At 36.6% G+C, this 21,740-nt stretch overlaps 1 protein-coding gene across 6 annotated transcripts in view; it reads right to left on the bottom strand.

Annotated features, from left to right (window-relative positions):
* Positions 1 to 15,958, bottom strand: part of LOC135687108 (protein cycle) — a 28,928-nt gene extending 12,970 nt beyond the window's left edge. The window contains exons 1-3 of one of the 6 annotated variants that reach the window (XM_065203572.2): positions 15,445 to 15,958; positions 637 to 709; positions 31 to 93 (exon numbers count right to left, since the gene is read on the bottom strand). In XM_065203572.2, coding sequence (XP_065059644.1) covers positions 31 to 68 — 38 coding nt within the window. In that variant the 5' untranslated portion in view covers positions 69 to 93; positions 637 to 709; positions 15,445 to 15,958. Of the gene's footprint in view, positions 1 to 30; positions 94 to 636; positions 710 to 901; positions 1,416 to 11,080; positions 11,464 to 15,444 lie in introns of those variants that run through there. The other 5 variants (XM_065203568.2, XM_065203571.2, XM_065203570.2 and 2 more) reach the window with 5 other exon arrangements.
* Positions 15,959 to 21,740: the final 5,782 nt, after the last annotated feature.

Raw genomic sequence — 21,740 nt, 5'->3', positions numbered from 1 at the left:
ACAAAAAAATATTCTTCATTAAACACATACTTAGAGACTTTAATCCCATGTGGATCTACAGACATCATTTCATTGTCTTCTTCTGCTTCTTCTCTGATAAAAAACAATAACAAATTACTTAGTCACTGACTGCTGGCTGCTAGTGTCAAGAGAGATAAACATCAAACATTTTATAGTCATTGATAAATTTTACTCCCTATCACATTTCCAGACAAGACAAGTTGAAATTTTGTCATATAATGATAAACATAAAACCAAATAGAATTAAGATCGGCCAATTTACGTGCGTTCATGGGTTGCACAGATTTCCAAGCTCGTTTGATGAGTAAAGGAGAGTATATATATTGCAAAATTTTGACCTTATCAATATGAGATCTATTTTGCCCTGGTCGTCCACTCGAGCCATTCATCAGCGTAACGTGTTTTTGACAGTCTAAACAGGCGATAAAACCTTGTTGCTCCTGATCTACTAAAATACAATCCAAAACGACAAAAAAGCACTTTGAAAATTTCAAAACGAATATCACTTTCAACATTGCACAAAACAAGTTATTTACTTCACCTAGTTTCTTAGTTTGAACCAGGATTAAGTACCGCACATTTCTTGCTGATGACGCAATGAATGTAATTACTTACTCTTTTATATTTTTGGATCTTTTCCGCAATCTTCCACCTTTGTTCGCAGAATCAGAAGAATTGTCCGAGGGTTCTGAAACACACAGATCAACTCGTTATCCCCGAATAACGTAATAATATAGCGTGATTAAGGTAATTTTGTTTGGGGAACACAAGAAGTCGCAATACAAGTGTTCTTCCAAGGCGAAAGGTGACAAGTCAGATATCCTAAATTACCCTTCGAACAGAGACGCGTAAATCGTATGTCTTGACAAGCAAAACTTACCAGCCATATTTGAGACAGTAAATTTCGTGATTACGACGAAATCCGTATGTCTAGACTGCTGTCTGGAAAACTGACCAACAATACACTATACCAACCATACAAAAACGTACGGAAGCTGGAAAGTTATCGAATTGGGAACTGTCCTTTGACACAATTTAACCTTCGCTTTAGCAATCACGAACGCCATTACTTCACATTTTTATCCATAAATTTTTTTAATTGCAGCCAATCATAAACCTTTTGCCACAAGCTCTTCCGTTTTGTTGGGCCTAGTAAAACTGTGGAAGTAAATTTAGGACGATAAGGAAAACAACGTGCAACTAACACCGAACAACTTGCAGACAATTTGTCTAACAATATAATCCTTGGCCTAAAGCATTTGAATGGCTTCTCATTGTCCTGGTTTCTTTTCCCTTTGTTAACTTCGTGACATTCTATTGTTCTATTACAACTTTGTGCAAACCGCTGTCAATCAACAACTATCAACAGCACAGAATCATCGCTGAACCAGACGAGGCTGCGAGCGTGTGTTGCGAATATGAGGCCTAGTGTCGCGTGCAATTTTTAGGTTCTTTCATCTAGCAGGCAACGCGGAGCAGGGGCCTGGGGGGCTTTAGCCCCCCCATTTTTTGTAAAAAAGGTGGGGGGTGGGGGCTGGAAGCTGTAGCACACCTACTTTTTGCTGAAGTATGATACAAAGTCTGTGGCATCAAATATAGTGGTGGCAGACTATCATGCCGTACAAGCTTAAATAAGCCCCCAGCCAGTCAACAAAGCAGGAACATCTACAAGATTTCAAAGTTCAAATCAGAGCTAGACAAGAACTGTCAACTCTAAGACAAATGAAATTAGCAACAGAAGATATAAAAAATGAATGTGTTTATGGTCGAATATTTGCATTCTATTTCACATAGCTCCCACATATTTTAAATTGGGGCGCTAAAAAGAGAGGGGGGCTTACTGTAAAAATGTATGATTGTTTTTGAGGCCTATTGGAGATAGCTTAGAAAAGAGGAAGGCTAAATTAGATCTTTGATGGTAAGTGTTGGAGTTCCCCCCTGGCCCCCTCCAAAATGTCTCCAAGCCTCCTCCAGCGTCCCTGGCTTTGGCTCGATTTTGCGTGCAAAACGCAACCAGGAAAAGACGATTTACAGTAATAGGCAGATGAGTGCCAAATTATTGGATTTGCAACACTGAAAGCTGAGCACCTCAGCCCCCTGTTCCATATACTGTATATGAGTAGAATCTCAAGATTAGCTAGATGATTGCCTAACAGGGGGACCCAAGTCACCGATACGGAACCCAAATAGCCATAATTTATAAAATCCCCACTCCAACACTTTGCGTCAGCTAGCACTTTAATAGTCTATCTAATCTGAAAAAGAGGCCTGTGTTAGTAAGCTATTCCAGATGCTCTTAGCTTGACAATTGAGCTTATTTGCAAAATTTTTGTTATAGGTCTTTCTTTAGGGTTTTCAGCTTGCATCGGAGCCCCTTGTTAAGTTGGTTCCTATACTCTATGTCCACCATTTGCAGAAAGGTGAAAGGAGCTGCTTAAATCCATTGTCAAAAGCTTGCTCTAGTTTTCTTCAAATTGATTGAACAAAATTAGATAATTTGGCTTTTGCCTCAAGAAGATACTAACTTCCTTTAAATAATTTCTCATGTCCACATTAGCGCCCTTTTACTGCCTTAGATAATAGATAAAAACATGTAAAATATTTGGTGCATTGAAAACTTAATAATTCTGTTAATCTTGTACAGCCTTACCTACTTCATTTGCTTAGAAAAGTTTAAATGTTCTTAAAAATTTACAGTATAGTATTAGTCTTAAATTTGAAGTCAGAAGAATAATTTAGCACAGTTGTAATACACTAATCAAGTTTTTGTCCTACATTTTCAACGCTAGAAACTTTAGTACGGCATCTGGATGCAAAAATATATAACTTTAGGCGACTGAGGATGATAAATTTTTTAAAATTAGTTTTTTATTTTGAGAAATTTTACAAAAACTAGGCACAAGCATTTGCAAAAACCTTGTACAAAAATTTCCAAAGTTCATTCCAAAGAAATGGGTTGATTGGTTCAGGGTCATCTCGACTTATTTACCATTTTTACAAAAAATAGTAATTGTTAGCAATGAAAATGTAGTGGAACATTCATGTGGTCTTTTAGATCATAAAAAAGAAAAGTATGAATTGGACTGGAAGGTTTATAACCAATTTAAGTGGCTGATTACATGGAGCGGGCTAGCCCGTTTACCAGGGCTGGTCGGGTCACCCGGGCTGAAACTTTTTAGCAATTATAAGGAGATCTAGCCCGGCCTGAAAATTAGCGGTAAAATTCTTGGAAAGTACATTGATTTTAAACATGATTCCGTCAAGAAACTGTTTTCAGCTATGAGGGTTTTGATTTGGATTGTTTTCATTGCTCTTTCTCCAGATTCATGGTTTCATTTGTGATTCATGATTTCATGATTGGAAAGTTTGTTTAACACAGAACATGCTATTGATATCAAGATCCACCAAAAATATCCCTTCTCGGTAACATGGCCAGTCCGCTCCATGTAATCAGCTCCTGAGAATGCCAAACAGTTAGATACAACCCAGTATAAAAAAGTTAAATATTTACCATCAGTCAATTGACCAGATCAAATTTAGAGAAATAATATTGACAACTGATGATAATTCCAAGATTTGTTAGAAAGCCTTCTGGTCACACAAGGTTTGCATGCGTTTGTTCTATCATTTAGGAAATTTGAAATTGTAGTCAGGACAAAACCCAAGTTGCATTTACTAATACTATCACGTTTGCATTTGGCCCAAAAGTATTCGAGAGACATTGTCGTTGCCTTGTTTGTTTCATTTTTTTGATAAATTCTACATGGCTTTTTCATTTATAAGACTTACACATGTAATAAGACTTACACATGTATAAATTTCTTTTACATTTTACAATGTAGCGTGTGATAAAGTTGTCAGTGCTACCATAATTATTTTGCCTTGTGATTTGAAAAATGTAGCAGAAAATCTCTTCTTGCAACGTAGAGTTGTGGCTAGGTTTTAAGTATTTATGCACATAATTATATTGTTTTTATCTTTTAATAAAAGTAGAAATATTGTTTTAATACAAGGGAACAATAAAATGTTGATGCGGGTAATCTAGGTACCAAAGCCTCCGTGACAGAGTGGCCTTCCACTGTTTTTTATCCACTTTGTCACGAAGGCTTGCTACTCGGAGTATTATCGAAGGATCCTTGAATTTTAAAAAAACTTTTTCGCTGCATTTGTGTCGGGACTTTGACAGGATTAAAACTTTAAATCTTTGTTATGATAACACTGAAGATGCTACAGTTTAAAAAGGAAAAGCCTTTTTGCAAAATTAAAGTTTAAAAAGCCAGGGAAATGTAAAAACATATAAAAGTAGAGCACATACGATAACTGCATAAGCCCATGCAGCTCTGTCTACATGGTAAGAAGTATTCTACATCAGGCTTATTATGGATTGGGGGGGGGGAGTTTAGAAACTTTTAAGGGCACAGCGTGCTCAAAGCCAGGATCATGGCGATCCAATATATAGTTTAAAGAATTAACATTTTGAGAATTGTAAGGCATTTAGAGCTGTCTGCTCCTCTTTTTCTTCGTTCTCTGGACTTGTTTGTCTTAACTTTTGTATGTATATCATAATTTGTATAAATCATATCATGAAAGAGACCATATATATTAATTATATATATATAATGTATCATTGAAATTGTTGTCACTTTCTTTCCCTTTTCTAATGCTCCACTTCTCTTTTGAAATAATAATTGTAGGAACTTGAAGCTTGAACTTATTTCAATTGTGCCTCGTGTAAAGCCTATTTCAAAAAGTCTATATTATTAGTCAACACCTGTATAGCTTGCCTGCTTTCAGACTGCAGAACATTCAAACTTCACACCTAGATCGCGGCATAGACCAAAACGAATACCGATATTCAATTTGCTCTGTGACGCAGGCAAGCTTGCACAGTGCTAGTGTCGAAATTATTTCACTTCATTTACTTCGGCACGGTAGTTGCAATATGTATGTGTACTAGGCCTTCGTTATCCCTGATTTCACAAAATCACCAAGCTTTGATATAACCTAGGGCTTTTTGCACGCAGGACGCTGTTAATGGCTTGTTGCTTTAATCCTTGCATGCATCGTGACAAGAGTAGGACAATAAGATTATTTTTGTTTTTGGATTAAAGCCAGACATGCAAAATTAATCTCACAGCAATTTGGATAGTCGTTTTATTTGATTTTTCGTCCAATAAAAAATTCAATGCAAAGGTCACAACGAGGTCGCAGTAAATGGAAAATCTTAATATCAGCCTGTTTGCAGCACGCCCAACTTATCACGAAAAACCAAAGCTGAATGCCGCCAGGCCAAAGAGAGGTAGGAGCGGTATTGAAAACAGTTTGGTCAGCTGACCATTACGATACTGCAAGAATCAGGGGCGGATCCAGAGCAAATTTGAAGGAGGGGCAGTTGGTAGTTGGGGCGCTGAAAAATTTTCAAATAATGGTTACGAGAGTACGCTGTATTCACAATTTCAGATACCTTTTCAGAATAAACAACATAACTTTGAGGTAATCCTTGAAGCAAATTAACCTATCGGTCCAAGAACCTTTCTCATCTGATTCTCGTTCTTCAAAAGGGGCGCACAATTTCCAAAAAGGGGCGCCAGACTTACTTTAACTCGTTGAGGGAGGGGCAACTTCCCCTAGTTGCCCCCACCTCAAATCCGCCACTGGCAAGAATGAAATTTAAAAATTCCACGAAAAAGTCACCAACATAGTTGAAATACACGTGTTTAAGTTTGATAACATTTATTTACTTTTTTTGCCAGTTATCAGAAATGTGTTGTCTGCTCTTTCAGTTTTACTGGCCTAATCTAGCTGAATTTCGTAAATAGAATTTTTATGTAATATCAAACATAATCTTGAACCTTCATATAATTTGAATTACTGTCACTATTGTATAAAATTAATTGTTGTACGTATCTTCAAGCTTGTAAGTCAGATCCAATGTGGCCTAGAAAACGTACCTTTATTTATAAAAGAAGTTTGTTTCAAATCAAGGACCTATTTCAAAGCAAATAGTCAAGTGTGTGACAAGGTTGACAAGGAGGAGATAAGGCTACAAAATACAGGCAAAATTTTGTCTGTTCGTGATGAGGATGCATTGCGTGTTCAAATGCACAAGATGCAGTTCTAATTAAGAAGCTTTTGCAGCAGGCGATTTCTTTTTCTATGAAGGAGGGGCGCCATCTTTGCATGAATTAGAGCACGTTGACTTGCGCTCCAAGCCTTTCTAAGAAATCTCAGCTGGGGATCAAGCCATCGTTCCCAATTAAAGATAATAGCTCGACTCAAAACAAGAGCAAGCAAAATATTTTTCTCGATAACAGCTATATAGAAGACACCTTTTTTTCAAATACAATCGAAAAAATGGCAAGGTATTTGGCTGACCAAAAACTGATTCCACAAAATGCCAAGGCTATCTTAAAGGAAATCCTTTTCACTCTTTGACTTCAATGCAAATATTTCCTTTAGGTATTTGGCAGTTTAGGGAGACCCTCGAGATTTCCAGTTTGAAGAAATTAGTGACACAAAACAAATTATACCTAAAATTGTATAATGTTTGAAGGATTGCAAAAAAATACTGCAAGAATTATTCTGAAATGTATTATTAGCTAATCTAAAGGGCATAGACACATAAAATTTTTCTGCTAGCTTTGCACGCAAAGAGCCTCCAGGGCTTCCGGACCTTTTGGCCACAGGGCTTCCGAAACCTCTTGGCGGCACTGCTCACAATTAAGCCAGTATGTCTTTTTCGCTGTAGCCAGGCTTCCCGTTAAAGTGCCCTTGAACTGGATTTTCAACCTTATAGAATTAGAACTTATAGTAATATTTACAAATGTCTGCAAATTTCCCAAGTCTTTGATTGCTGTTTATTGTAGATTAGTTGCCATTGTGTATATTAATTCTTAAATGGAGTAATTCAGTTAAGCATTTCATCAAAGGTCCAAGTAGCAATTCAGTTATGTAATTCATGTACGCGATTTCCACTAAAACAAAAGGATTTCTAGGGATGCACTGAAAAAGCAATAGGATTTCTACCAAAGCTTTCTACGAAGTAGAATTTCTTGGCAAAATTCTTCATGTTTGTTCCATCAAAGTTGATGAGTATGGTTCCATATGATTTTTGAGAAAATTATCTTACACTACAAGTGAATGACACCAGACCGCCTTTGAAAAAGCCTATCCTGCATTTTTACTCAACTTGAAATATTATTCTAGATACTTATGATGTTAAGAATGAACAGGACCTAATTCTTCATTCCGGATCAGTTACATATTCTATAAATTAAGAAGCAGTAACAAGTTTCTAGGGGTACTTTTCAGCCTGTTTAATTTTGAGCTGTTTTTGAAAAATGTTTCCATAGCCATATGAGTTCAATATAAAGCTCCTCATATTCATTTAAGTATTTCTGGAAGCTTGTCATCGACTGGCCCTTCCCAAGATTTATCTCCCCACTGATTTCTAGTTAATGTTGATCTTGATATAAAATATACAACGTCTTATATAGCAAAATATGGAACTGAATGCCCAACAAAATGATATACTCCCCAGCTTCATAAACAAAAAAATACGTTCATTGGTTTGTAAGTTGGAAAATACGTACTTGCGAATTTTACAAGGCATAAATATATATATATACAACATTGGTTGTGTTTGACTTTAATTATGAGATTGCAATTTAAATTTGTTGGCTTTAAAAAGCTTTTACTGTAGCTAGACATTGTACCAACTTTAAAAAGGAAAGAAAAATATTTCATGTCTCTAGCTTTGAGGTTGGAATATTTCGATAAAAGGATTCAGTTAAACCTTTCTACTTAGCTCGAAAACATGGTTTGTTCTTTTGGTTGTTCCAATGCCCGTTAACAGTTTGAGGTGCTCAGCTGGTACAGGAGAGAGAAATGATAATTACTGTTTACCAGTCTGTCATAAGATCCTCTATGCCCTAAAGGCAGAGCTGTAGACACGTTTGCGCATCTATATGTGGCATACATTTATAAACAAACCAACATTTTTATATTTGTTGTATATATACTTTCTCTCTCTATCAGTCTTTCTATCAGACCCCCTTCCCCCATTTCTGCTCCCACCCTTTATCAAAAGTCTTCTTTCTCTCACTCATAATACCAATTCATTCGTAGAAAAGTCACAAAATAACAGTACCTTCTTCATGTAACAGCCCGCTGGGAGATTAAACGATAATCTAGAAGAATCTAGTCTGCCAGCAAGATGTGTTTTAGGGGCAGCAAGTAAATCAAACACCAAATGCAACCATCAAACAATGTTAAGTCTTGTAAACCAATACATACTTAGACAACTTACTGATAAAACAATTGCCGTACTTTGAAGATGGAATTTTATAAGTCCCCTTCTATTTTGTTGTGTCACTTTTATTATGATATTTCTTTCATATCAAACCAGACCCCAAGGGTCTTTTAAAGTCAAGCATTTCTAATAGATCATTCCATGTCATAGGCAACAGGAATTTCGTAGAGAATGCGGAAAAATAACCGACCCGAGCGAGGTTCGAACTCAATACCCCTGAATTTGTACGTCAAGTGCTAAATCATTCCATGTTTTAAATTATTTTCGGTCCCAAGATATAGCATACACAACAGCTTCCTTTGGGAAAAAATATTTCGTGTCAGGCTTTTGTATCTTGATTAATTTGAATAACTGTAAATTCTATGCTTAAGAATTGTTTTTTAAGAATTAAGAACAAAAATTATAGATAAAGATGTACGGATTACATTGCTTCAGTGAGAAACATACTCTATAATGAATCCTTTGAAGAGTCACTTGAAGCCCAACTTGCCAATAAATTGCATTCAGTAAAATATCCACATTCAAGCCACCAGTGGGCTTATACTGCAGGCTCTCACCACTTGAACAAGATTTCGGGCGGGATTTTTTGTCCGTTAATTCAAAAGATTCTTTTATTGGGAGATTTAATTTTTCTTGGGTTTTTTTATGAAGACATTTGGCACGTATAAGAAATTTTAGACAATTATTTGTCGGCACAATGGAACCCTCTCTTATCAGAAGGTTTCGGGTTTTCTTTGTACACAACCCATAACTCCAGGTTTAAACATTTATATCATACCTCATAGCATAACACGATAAATTTTCCCAAAACAACCGAAGATCCAGAGTGTAGAAGTGGACATTTTGAATAATGCTGTATGTTGTGTTTTTGTACAGAATATCCAAGTTGGAGAAAGGCTCAACATGGATAAAAGCAAATCAGTGGCGTAACGCAGTTGAGGTAACCTTAGTTCGCTAACATAGAGCACGCTGACAAAAAATAATAGGTAAAAGCACTGCAAAACGATGTGATAGATATTAAGTACGTAAATAAATCCAATATCAAGAACAAAAATGTCAAATATAAATTATAAGTAAACTAATAAGTTGTCCCGGTATATTGGGCTTCATCAAAGTAGCACTTCTTGTCATCACAAGTACAATTTCACCATTTGCGATGAAAACAGTAAAGTACATCAATAACAAACCCTTGGGTTTTTCTGGTCTGGTTTTAACGATATACCACCCCCCTCTAAACCCTCACTGAAACTCTTTACCCCCTTTATTCTCTCTTCACTCCTTCACTGATTCTGAACTTGAGGTTAGCACTCAGTTTCTTAACCGTTTTGTTGTTTCAGTGCTAATGTTTCTTGAATAGCAATGCTAAATAACCATTTTTATCAACACAAAAACCTAATTTCAAATAGAACACGCGATTAGTCAAAAGAAACTCTTCTTTCTTTTTATCTATACCAACTAAACAGGGAATAGTAGAAAGACACTCATTTCTAACCCTTCTTTTAAAAAAGGGTTTTCAAGCAGTATCTTAAGGTTGAGGGTGACCAGATCTACCAAGATAAAATAAGCGAATATCTTATTTTATCTTGGTTCTACGGTTTCTTAATTTTTTGGAGAGCACGTTCTCTTATACACAGTTTCTCACAAATATGAGTGTTTTCTCTCTAAACTGTTCTCTCTCTCTCTCTCTCTCTCTCTCCCTCTCTCTCTCTCTCTCTCTCTCTCTCTCTCTCTCTCTCTCTCTCTCTCTCTGTCTCTCTCTCTCTCTCTCTCTTTCTCTCTCTCTTTCTCTCTTTCTTTCTCTCTTTCTTTCTCTCTTTCTCTCTTTCTCTCTCTCTCATCAGGATAATTAAGCTTTAATACTGGATGTATACAATTTTTTGGTTTCATATGCTATATGCTTTTCAAGCAATTGATCCTTGGTATTGACATGCAATAAGGTAAAGCTCGAATTAGCCTGCGAAGCGCCCAGTCAACCGTCACGACATACCATTGACTTGCAAGCATTTAAAGTTCATGACACATAGCAAAGTCAACCTTGGTTGTAAAATATTAATCTTGTGCTGGGCTGGGTCTTAATTAAAGAGCGGAAAAACGAAAAAATGAATAATAAATAATAGTTTTTAATGGAAGATTTGCGTTTCAGCAACACAACTGCATTTTTTACTTTTTAAATCAAAGATTTTCAAAGTCTTTGTTCACCTAGAAAAATTTCGTTTGTCACTTTCTTTAGCTTGTCTGCAAATAAACAATCAAGGTATTCTAGCTGATCGTTTTACTTTGAAGTACGGATCTCAGTATTGTCATTATTTTGCGAAATTTTGAAAGAAATATTTTTATTTCAATTGCTTTGCTGTTTGAATTTAAGGCACTTGTCAAAGAAATTGGGCATTTGCCGAGAGCAAAAATAAATTTTGGGTTCAATCATTGCTAATTTTTCAAAAGCTGCAAAGTTTTGCCATTTTTGTCGTCGGCTGTGTTCCTCAACTTGACAAGAAGGGAAGGGAGGCTTTGCAGACTTCTCATATCTTCTCAAACAGGCATAATACTTGACAACCTGCCTTTACATCAGGCACAGGCCTAATGTTGCCTTTCTTCTTTGATTTTATACCAACAACTACAAAACAATAAAAGACACCTGGCATTTTATGTAGTCTGGAATGAAGGTCACGAATACTCGTTTCTGTGTACAACCAACCCTCTTTTATAAAGATTTTGTTTAGCCTCGGATGTTCGTGTCTAGACACTCACCGTTAAGATGACCTGGTCGATTTCTTGCTTTAGGCTCCATTGTCCTAACGAAAAACCATTTAATTACTAAGTTTTCCGTCAGGACTTCTTTGTAGCATATTTTTCCATTTGATATTGTTACCGGTCAAGTTTCCACATGGAGAAAGTACTCCCACAGTTTCTCCCGGCTTTCCAGGACAGAGGAGGACAAATAATCGGTTGACTGGAATATGAAAAACAATGGTCTTTATTGTTCCGGATAAAGGGAGCTGGAATTTATTTGATCCCAGTCTAGGTCAGCAATGAAAACCCTTGAAACAGCAGAGATCTTTAATTCCAGCCTTGACTTTAAGTGTCCATAACTTAGGCCTATTGTCTTATATCACCCATATGCGCGCAACCTAATTACGTTACACCAGGTACAACCAGGTACAACAAACAGCATGAAATTTGAAGCCTGGAAAGTGGAGGGGTGCTTGCATTGTTGTGATGTTGCATAAGGGCAATCTGACGGGCGTTAATTGAGATTTTAGTAGTAAGACGAGGGTATTCAAGGACCGTCCATCAAGAGAGTCAGGATCATTTTCTAAAAATGAGAATGTTTTCAGTCAACCCTTACATGGATCATTTTCACAGGATCACAACGAAGGCCTCCCACCTTTTAACTGCAACACATTACCTGCATAACTCGTTTGGTGGACATGTTTGCTTTTGTTTTATAATATGCTGTCTTGATGTTGAAATTGTAACATGTCCCTAGTTGACTGAATTTTGTTTTGACATATTTTTAAAGTATGAGGGTATGCATTCATTGATTTTGTTAATGAAGATTATAGTGACGGCAGATGTGGAGGATTGGGGTGAACAGGTTTTTAAATGTCAATAAAACACCAAAGTGTGACGTCATCAAAATCAAATTTCTTCGAACATTTCAATTTTGGTTACATTACTTGAAAGAGCATTATGAAGTACCTTTTTGTAATGCAAAACAAGTTTAACATGTAAAGCAAATGGGGCGAGATGTGGCCAATAAAAAGTTTCAAGTTGGCTGCCCGGCAAAACACACAAAGCATTTCTCTGAACAACACTGAAGCTCAGAACGTTGTTGGCTTATGGTCATACCTGGCCAAACGGTCATATCAATGCTTAGTCCAGATAATGATGGAAAGACAGAGCTTGTGCCAGTGTGACCGTATTTCAGCCAACTTGTAACCAATTCAACTACTCTTGCACATTTAGAAACATTTCATAATACTATTTAAGAACATACGGTCAAAATTGCAAAATTCTACAAATTGAATTTCGTGACGTCATCAATCTTTTAGAATGGCCTACGTAACTTTTCCAAACTGGCCGGACTGGTCTGCCGATCAACCCAGACAATTTTTGTCCCAAAACTTAAGGTTCCTTCTCTTGTTTATGCTTTAAAGCTTATTCCTTATAATATTAATCCTTAAGGTGGAATAACACAACGTGAAATCGAAAGAGAAATAAAATGAACAATTGCTCAAACTTGAAATTTATCGAACGATGTGTTTTTGCCTAAGACAGGTCTGAAACAAAGTCCTCCATTTATCGTTTCCAATGGAGTCAAGACAATCGTTTTGTCTGGATTAGGATTAGGATATTATTGTTTCATACGGAAATTAAAGCATTAATCTGCGTTATTTAACTGCAGTTATTGTGTTTCACTAAGTTTGGCATTGGTTGTAAGAAATTCCCTTCCACGCAAACCTGTTTGGATATGAATGATCTCAGGGTCCCACGAATCAAGAAAAACAAAAAGGATAGATAAGAGTTAGAGCTGAATGGAGTAGGGGGTGGTGGTGGGGGTGGGGGGGAGTAGTCTAAAAGAAGTAACAATGGATGCAAAATTAAATTCGAAATTCATACAAGCAGCTATAAAAAATCGGTCTTTTTGGAATTGGCCAAGTGGTCAATGATTTACATCGATATTAGGCCAATTGGACTTGGGGTAAATGTTATCCGATAGCTCAGAGTGTTGATGAGTACAATGCCAGACCCAGATTGTTTAACTAAGCACGGCCTTTAGGACCATGTCCTTGAGATATATTCCAGAATATTGTTTTTGTTTGCCCTTCGACTCTATCTCTGATTATGGACAAATGTTCGCTCAAGTGCCTAAAAAAGTCGTTATGAAATTAAATCTTGTTTTAGACTAAAACTGAGGAAATTGTTATTTTGGTTTTAGCTGTTCTTCGATCAAAAGTACGAGAGATTCTCGCAGTCTTAACGTGTAGCGGAAGAAATCGTTAGCCAAAATACTGATACACTGATATCATCATCAAGAATTTCTGCATAGGCGTCTCATTAGATACGAAAACAAACCTAGCCAAGGCTGGCGTTTAAAAATTTGTTGTTGGAGGACACACTGTAAGATTCTTGGGATGGGCAACTGATTATATTTTCACTCCCCCCCCCCCCCTCCCTCTTAGATTAAGCTTTGCCATCTGTTGCGACAGTGCATGTTAGAAGTATAAAGCATGCACATGCTCAAGAAAACAAGACTGGCTTTCTGGGGCCTTTTCCACCTTCTCTCGCTTAGACTAGTTGTAGCGTAGCAATAAAAAATATGCTTTGCTTATCACGTTCCTACCTCAAGATTATTTTGATTTGACTACGTACGTAATTTTAAGCTCGATTTTGCAAGAAAAGTGGGTTTGTTTCTTTCAAACATCACTCGCAACTGCCCTGTCAGACCTCTTTTGAATATTTCTTTAATACAAAAACAATCGTTTCGTTCAAAAATGAAAAATTACAGAAAATGATGTGTGATAAATTAGCAGACAGAGGAAAAAGGACAGAAAAATTTATGAGATGCTTTTGTGACAGCACCCAATTCTTGATGGGTTCGTTGGTAAATCTTTAGCTGGTCCACAAAATCTTTAGTTTGTTAGCAAAATCGTCTATCGATAGGTTAATATCTCCGTCTGTAAATTATACTATTGGTGACCCTTGACCCCCAGTCTTCAAGGTCAAGCTACGCCATTGCCTGCAGCATTGTCTTTGGCAACAAAGAAAATCCCCTGTCCTTTATACATGGCCCCATTTTCGAATTTATACACCCCTTCCATCATAACCACGTGGTACAAGACAGATCCTTGCAAAGAAGATTCGCTATTATCAACTGAGCAGGGCCATTTTCTAAAAAGCCGGACATTATCGAGATCATCCCTAGCACATAACCAGCCTAAAAAGGATTCATTATCTATAATAGAATAAGTTTATATGTCTGTAATTGGATTGGGAATGAGGTTGTTTTCATCATCTGTTTGGAACCGTATGTTCAGCTTTTATCTAATAATGAACTTGATGTTTCAAGAACGAGTTAGTGTATGGAAAATCGGCTTAAAAAAATAATCTCCCATTAGAGTATTTGATATACTGAATTTCAACAGTGGAAGAAATCCAGCCTTGAGCCTGCTCAGCGAAGATATCCTTCATGGTATGTGAAAACTCTTTAAAAAGTACCCTCTTTTTGCTAAGGGTTGAATGGCTTACATTTTTAGACTTTTTTGTCTAGTTATGGAGGTTTGCGAATGATTGCAGATTCAGATCAAAGACGATTTTGATGGTAGTCAAAATATATCAGAAACGTCGAAGGGGGGGGGGGAGGCTTCTAATCACAACAAACCATAACAGAAAATTTTATTAGCATGTTTGAAAAAAAGTGTCGTATAACCCCCCCCCCCCCTCCCCACTTCATATACTCCATTTACATCTTGATGGTATAAGTAGCCGGGTCACAAAATCAAAAGCATTTAAAGTTACCTTACGTAGTTCACTTACAAAAATTTGATAGCTTGCTTCATGACACACAATTCTTTGGTATAACTACATACGACACCAAAGCTTCTTGGAACCGAAGAAACAAAAAAATATTAATAGCTATAAACTGAGAAAGACTTAAAATGTCAGATGTACTGCATTTCATTAGAAAAATATTTGATAAAGGTAGTTACGATAGAACTAAGACGACCAATTTTATGCCAGTCTATCAAGATTCAAAAATCAAACTCGATTAAAATGATTTGCAAAGTGAAAGTTTCCGGGAGCAAGCTGTTTTACTATGTTGCTACAGTTTCTATGCATTCCTTGCTTTTGCAAACGATTCACGGAATATACACGCAATCGCAGTGACGCGATTAATTAGAAGAGGGGCAGACAGATTTGCAAAACAAGAGGGTGCAAAAATGCAGCTGCTGGGAGAACAACAAAACGCCTAATCCTCGTACCATGATTTCATTTCGTTGTCAACAAAAAGGATTTCGATTGTAGCTAAAAATTTCTGATAGATCTAAAATTTATCAAAATCGTCCTAAATATTTAAAGACCGATTTTGAATAATAATTTTTATTACTTGCCTGTCCGAATGTTGTGTTGTTGTTGGATACTGGCTTCTCTAGCCTCAATCTCAATCGTTCTTTTACGCTTCCTGTCCCCCAATCAAAGTGTATCTTTCCACGTGAAATACTCCTAAACCAGACGACCTCTACGCTGATGAAAATTTCCTTGATGAACTACTGTGTTGTGTGTTTTCAGAGGTCCTTGCGTTAGCTTACTCTAAGGGCATCTTTGTAATTTGTGGCAAATTTGCCATTGTATTTTAATAACAGAACATTCTCCTTTTCCAGTTCTTGACCTCACCTGCCAAACAGCACGTTTGTCAGAACCGTCACCGGGATAAGCTGCCCTCTATCACAATCAGTATTATCATGGATCTTACCAAAATTGTTCTTGGCGATTTGGTAGCGCGACGATACAGAGTAGAAACTTCCAAAATTTGCAGATATGATGTTTGAATAAGCAAAGCCAAAATAACTATTTAAAAACTATTAGTTTAAAATTTGTTGGACATGGGATAGAGCCCGTTGTATCATGAACGTTTGACTAGATTTTTCTGTACCTGCAAGTCTAGACTCTTTTTCAGATTTCCTGCCAATAAAATGTAATACGATAAAACAATAGGAATAGCACAATAGAAGTTGTCGATAGAAAGATTACTGTCATGATGCAACCAGGTAGGCAGGGGGCTCTCGGTAGAAGCCAAAATTTTCAGAGAAGTTTCATTTGAAAGGAATGAGTGAGTTTACTTTATTATCGTGAAAGATTGCTGTGATATTTGCAGGGGCTGCATTGATTCAAGTCAATGATATATTATACATCTATTTTTCGATACACAAATAGAAAAATATGCTACGTTTACTATTAAAGTTTTGTCTTCAAATGCCTAAGAAAAATTTTTGCTACGGTTTTTTCTATGTATCTAAAGTATGACAATCACTTTTTACCCTACTGTACTTTTTACTGTACAGCATTCCAAGGACAATACCACTGAGAGCAATAGATCATGACTACCCTATGGCCTATACACAGAGTGGCGCAATGCTAATAAATAAACAACAAAGAAAAATAGCTTCAATAATTACAAATACAAGTTATACTGACAAAAATTTTAAACGTTTGTAGAAGTTCAAAAGCGGGTAAGCCGCCCTCCAGATACAATGAATGTTCCTGCAGTATAAATCTGAAAACGAAAGATTTTTTCATTTCATATCAGTTATTCATAATAACATTTTCTGGAAAGCATAGAGCCTATGTTGCTTTGTATCTTTGTTGTTTCTATGTTGTATCTGTGTCGTACCTGTGTTGTATTTGTGTTGTTTATAAGTTGTGTTTTATGATTTGTTATGAAAAATTCCCATAGCACTAGATTAGTAAATAGTTTTGATGTATCTTTCAGTTTATCTTTCAAGTTGTTCTTCTTGCTTATCTGATGTTTCTTTGTGTGGAATTCATCAATCAAAATTTAATTTTATTGAAAAACAAATGCACCTTGTTGTGAAATATAAATACAACAATGCACTGCACCGCAGCATCTGTTGTGTAAAACGTCCATTCGAAATAAGAAGTATAATTGCTGGTGTATCTCACGGCTATTCTATAGGCTCCCTTTCCTTTTGTAAAACACCATTCAAAATGAGTGTCAATGTTTGTGTTTCCCAAGACTCTTCTCTAGACTCTCTTCGTTGAATTAAGACTTACATTCGAAATTAGAAGTATCAAGGCTGGTGTTTCTCAAGGCTCTTCTCTGGGCTCCCATCGTATATCTAATATTTGGAAATAGATTGCAGAATATAAATTGAACTTGTCGACTAAACCAGTGATATCGTGGTGTTTACAATTTTCGTTCTTTGATGTATCAAACTAAAAACAAAGCAGGAAACGTAGAGCTGGGCGGAAACGCCCTGTTAGGTAACCTTTGCAGTCATCTAGTTTGATAGAGACAAGGTGATACCATCCTATCGCTATGCCCAGGACAAACATAAAGAGGATTCAGTTGACTAACATATAATCCATTTAAAAAGAATTTTCAATTGAAAGGGCCACTATTTTTTTAACAAACTTTTAATGTGACAATGGTTTTGGTATCTTATTTTAGGATGGTAATCATACATATATACCTGTTGTGTTTCAGTAGTTTCTTTTTACTTTTAATTAAAATGGCTCAAGTTCGGAATCAAGGTACAATTGTTTTGCTTTCGCTATGTGAAAATCTAGATATTCTATTAAGGGCCATTAGCAAAGGACGTCCAAACTAAAGGGGGAGGGGGTTTGGTGAATCCGGACAGATTCGGACATAGGGGGCATAGGTTCTTACGCAATCCGAACGTCCAGGTTTCTGAATAATAGAAAAAGACAATTCAAGTCTCAGTTTGCATTGACCTTATCGTCAAATGTTCGGACAACCATAAAGGAAAGGTATTTTACAGGCCTACTTCTCATAAAAAAATTTGAAGGTGGGCCGCAGTTGGCTAGTATTGGAGAACAGCCTGTAAAAGAAAAGAATATTTAACGGAGGTCTTCTGCAAACCATGGCAATATAACATCTGAAACTAGAAAGGGCTACGAGCAAGTGGACTTGTCATATGATTTGCTCTGTCCATCTGTGCAGAAAAAGCTTGCAGAAAGGTGTGGCAGTATATACCAGTGCAGTTTTGTGAAGTTCCAGCAAATTTTCACCTCTCTAGAGCTGGCAAAAATGCACCTCAAAATGACTGGCCACGAAAGGTTGGCAGTGAAGAGAGTCACAGAGAATGAAGCAGCAAATGAGGAAGATGAAGTGGCAGTGAGCGATATAGCTCCTCTTGTGGATAATGCCACCTTTCTGCAGCAGCTATTCACAGAAACTGACTACTTAGACGAAGAAATGAAACACGACTTTTGCTGCTTACATCAAATGCATTATCTCAATATAACAACATACAAAAGTCTATAAGAAAATCAAAAATTGTTTATCTAGTCAGTTTCTGGTTGGAACAAAGAACGGCTTTTTAAATTCTATTCACATACGCATGATTGAATAGCTTTCAGAATGATATGGTTTCTGAATATAGAAGATGCCAGATAAAGAGGGAGGGGGTCAAAAAATTTATCTTTTTGCTCGACATCGTTTGTGAATGGCCCCTTACTAAGTAAGGCTTTTCAAACAGCCACATTCAAGAAAACACATTCCTAATGGAGCCTAGAGCTTTTCAACTTAACGACGTTTGTACTTTTAAGATTAATCAAAAAATGCCTAACTTTGATCTTCAAATCAAACAACTAGAAAATTGTCAACGATTTCTATTGTGAAATTTAAGTTTATTGAACTTGCAATGTCATTATCGGTGTTCATAACTTTCAGGATCTATTTTTACAGCAGAGAATGATCATCAAGCATGCAGAGAATCTCATCAATTTAACTTGAAATAAAAGAAAGAAGGAAACCATGTTACTTAAAGATACTAAATATTTGGGTATAAAAATCGAATTTCGACTTCAATGACTTCATAAAAGTACCATGGCTAAAACAAATCTGATGCACGACCAGCAAAAATGTCTGAGAAAATATTATTTTAGGAATCTAAAATAACCGTTTGTCAACTTTCAATAAGTTTTGCGCAAGACCAAGCCAATTTTGTTGCAAAAGCTATAGAAAAGAAAAGCCAGTGTTCTATAAAGATTTTACTGACAGGCCTTAACTTTTCATGTAATTTCCGTCAACCTTCATAGGTCGGTGTGCTACTTATTCCCTGCCTAGAAACAAGGATGCTCAAAACATGAGAAATTCCGGAATCCTGAGAGAATTTACTAAGTTGCAGGTTTCAGAAACAACCATTCTCCACGACCTTTTGATTGTTTCTTTTCATAAACACTATCCATTCTCAAAGACTGACCGCCCCAAGTATCTCATGACTGACTGCCTTAAGTACCTCTACGATGTTATTCTGCGTCTGAAATCGACTCATAAAACACAGGAGCCACCCTAAGGAAAATTGCGAGCTGCCAGTCACCTGTTTTAGAAACAGTTAAGAATAAAGTCATTCAAAGCTTGATTGAATACCTGTCACAGAGGTTTGACGTCACTAGTGAAGGACTACGTACATTGGTTGTTGAAACCATTCCTAGCATTGGATGAATTACCAGATATAAAGAAAGTTCATGAATTGCTTTGCTCAGATATGGACCTGAGCTTGTTAGTTGTTGTCATTATAATTTGGCGATCTTATTGGTTGTTCTAGCAGCAAGTATCTAATAACACTACCATTATGCAATCTTGTTGAAATTTTGGCAGAAATGAAAGGAATGTTTGATAATGTTACAACTGCAGTAGCAAGAGTCCCTGCAGGAAATCCCATATTCTTGCATTGATGGGAGATTCGCTAATGCTTGAAATTCAATGAAAACACCGTCCAGAAACACACTTGATTTAAAGACACAAAATATGCATTTGTACGTCTAGTACAACATTCCGAAATTAAGCCAGTTTGAGGCAAGACCAGTTGTCACAGTGCCGTCGGAACAAAGTTCATTTGGGGGGGGACCATTGTATTTCTTCCCATTCAGTACACTGTTGTGAAGGAAATCACTACAGTTTGACAATTATTGGGGAGCTCCAGCCCCATCCCCGCTCCCGATGGCCCTGTAACAGAAAAGAAAGGCAAGCCAAAGATTCACCAAAAGCATGAGAGCAGAGATGATTTAAAGGCTGTTGTAAGGAAGCAAAAAATGCAGAAGAGAATTAAGATGGAAGAGACGAAGAAGATTCTGACAGATCAGAATTTAAACATGTAGATTCTGAAATGAAAATTTTTCTCTGGTTCATAAACTGGTTGTAGCTATGCTATCGTTTTATGATGTTGTTTTTTCCTTAAATTTTCAAGAACACAAAGAATTTGAAAAATAGAACCAGGCCTTATTTTAAGACTCAGTGGTAACCAATTTGTGCAGTGATGACCGTGTCGTGATAAATGGAAATTTGTACAGTGATGAATTAGTTGAAACAGCAACATAGAGAATTCATACGACAAAAAGTAACAAAAAATAGCAAAGAGAACATAATGGTAATAATATGAAAAGCGAAGCAAACAAATCAACCGTTTCTGGTATATAATAGTTCACAGTTACTATGTTTTAAAAACGTTTTCTCGTATCCTTTTCTGCGTTTTTTCTCTCCCTTTGTTCGGTCATTTCACTGCTCCAAAATACTTTTCTATACCATTCATGTCTATCAGCTTTCGGGGTGTATCTTATTCTCCTGTCTTTCTCTGTAATGAAATAATCTACTGCTGCTCTGGGATCAAAGGAAGCTAAAACAGGCATATTGAGATTGACATACAAGTAATTGGTAATGGCTGAGCGTTTTAGGCAGGCTCTTGTATTCGACTTCAAATTAGGGTATGCAGACACTAATCTTTCACAATCCACTGAGTGAGGCTTGCACACTAAAATGTGTGCTAAAACTGTTGCTAGGGGTTTGTATTCGTGTTGCTTCGTTGTGCAAATTACTTTCAAGACAGGTTTGACAATGTTTTTATTGATGTCACTTTGCTTAATGTCGTCATAATGCTCAGATATCGATGCTAAAACTAGATCTGGTGCAACAACAGCATGAGCTTCCCTTATTTCGTCATCAGTTGCTTAAAACCTTATGAACTTTCCCAAGCTTTCTTGAAATCAGCTGTCCAATTTTAGCCTAGTAGTCATGAAGTTTTTCAGGCTTTCCAACACCTCAATTCGGACTGCCCAAATACTTCTTTGTTCAGAAACAATGTGATGTCAACGGATATTTTGCCTCTCTTTCTGCGATAACGTTGTCCCGAAAAAGGTACAATTATCCTTGTTATGATTGGTACTGAAACCTTCCTCCCAACCTCCAAGGAACTCTTTCTCATTCAGCTTTTCTGACTTTTTTAAGAATTTTTTCGACTCTGAAACAATGTATACATTAGTAATGTCGTCACTTTCTAGGCTTTTCTGGAAATTTTTTAATAGAAATAGGCGTCTCCTAAAAGGCAAATCAACTGCAAATTGTCCGAAGTTGACGATCTTTGCCTGTTGATCGTTAAACTTTAATAATATACCAAGAGTGCTCTCCACGATACTAAGATCGAGTCGATCAATTGAGCAGCAAATTGTGCCCATCTTATCTCAAAGAGCCTTGGAAAATGCCTTACATTCAACTTGTTTTCTTCTGCGGTATTTTCTAATTCAGCCATTCGAGCTGCTGATGTATGAAAAACTGTGGAAATGATCAAAAGCTTTGATATCAATGATCATTTGTAAGCAAGTGCAGATGAATGGACTGCACAGATTGATTTTAGCATTGGAAAATCTA

The sequence above is a fragment of the Rhopilema esculentum genome, chromosome 20 (genome assembly GCF_057945365.1).
Source record: "Rhopilema esculentum isolate cy_ngs chromosome 20, ASM5794536v1, whole genome shotgun sequence".
Classification (NCBI taxonomy): domain Eukaryota; kingdom Metazoa; phylum Cnidaria; class Scyphozoa; order Rhizostomeae; family Rhizostomatidae; genus Rhopilema; species Rhopilema esculentum.
This window is presented reverse-complemented; position numbering and strand designations above follow the sequence as displayed.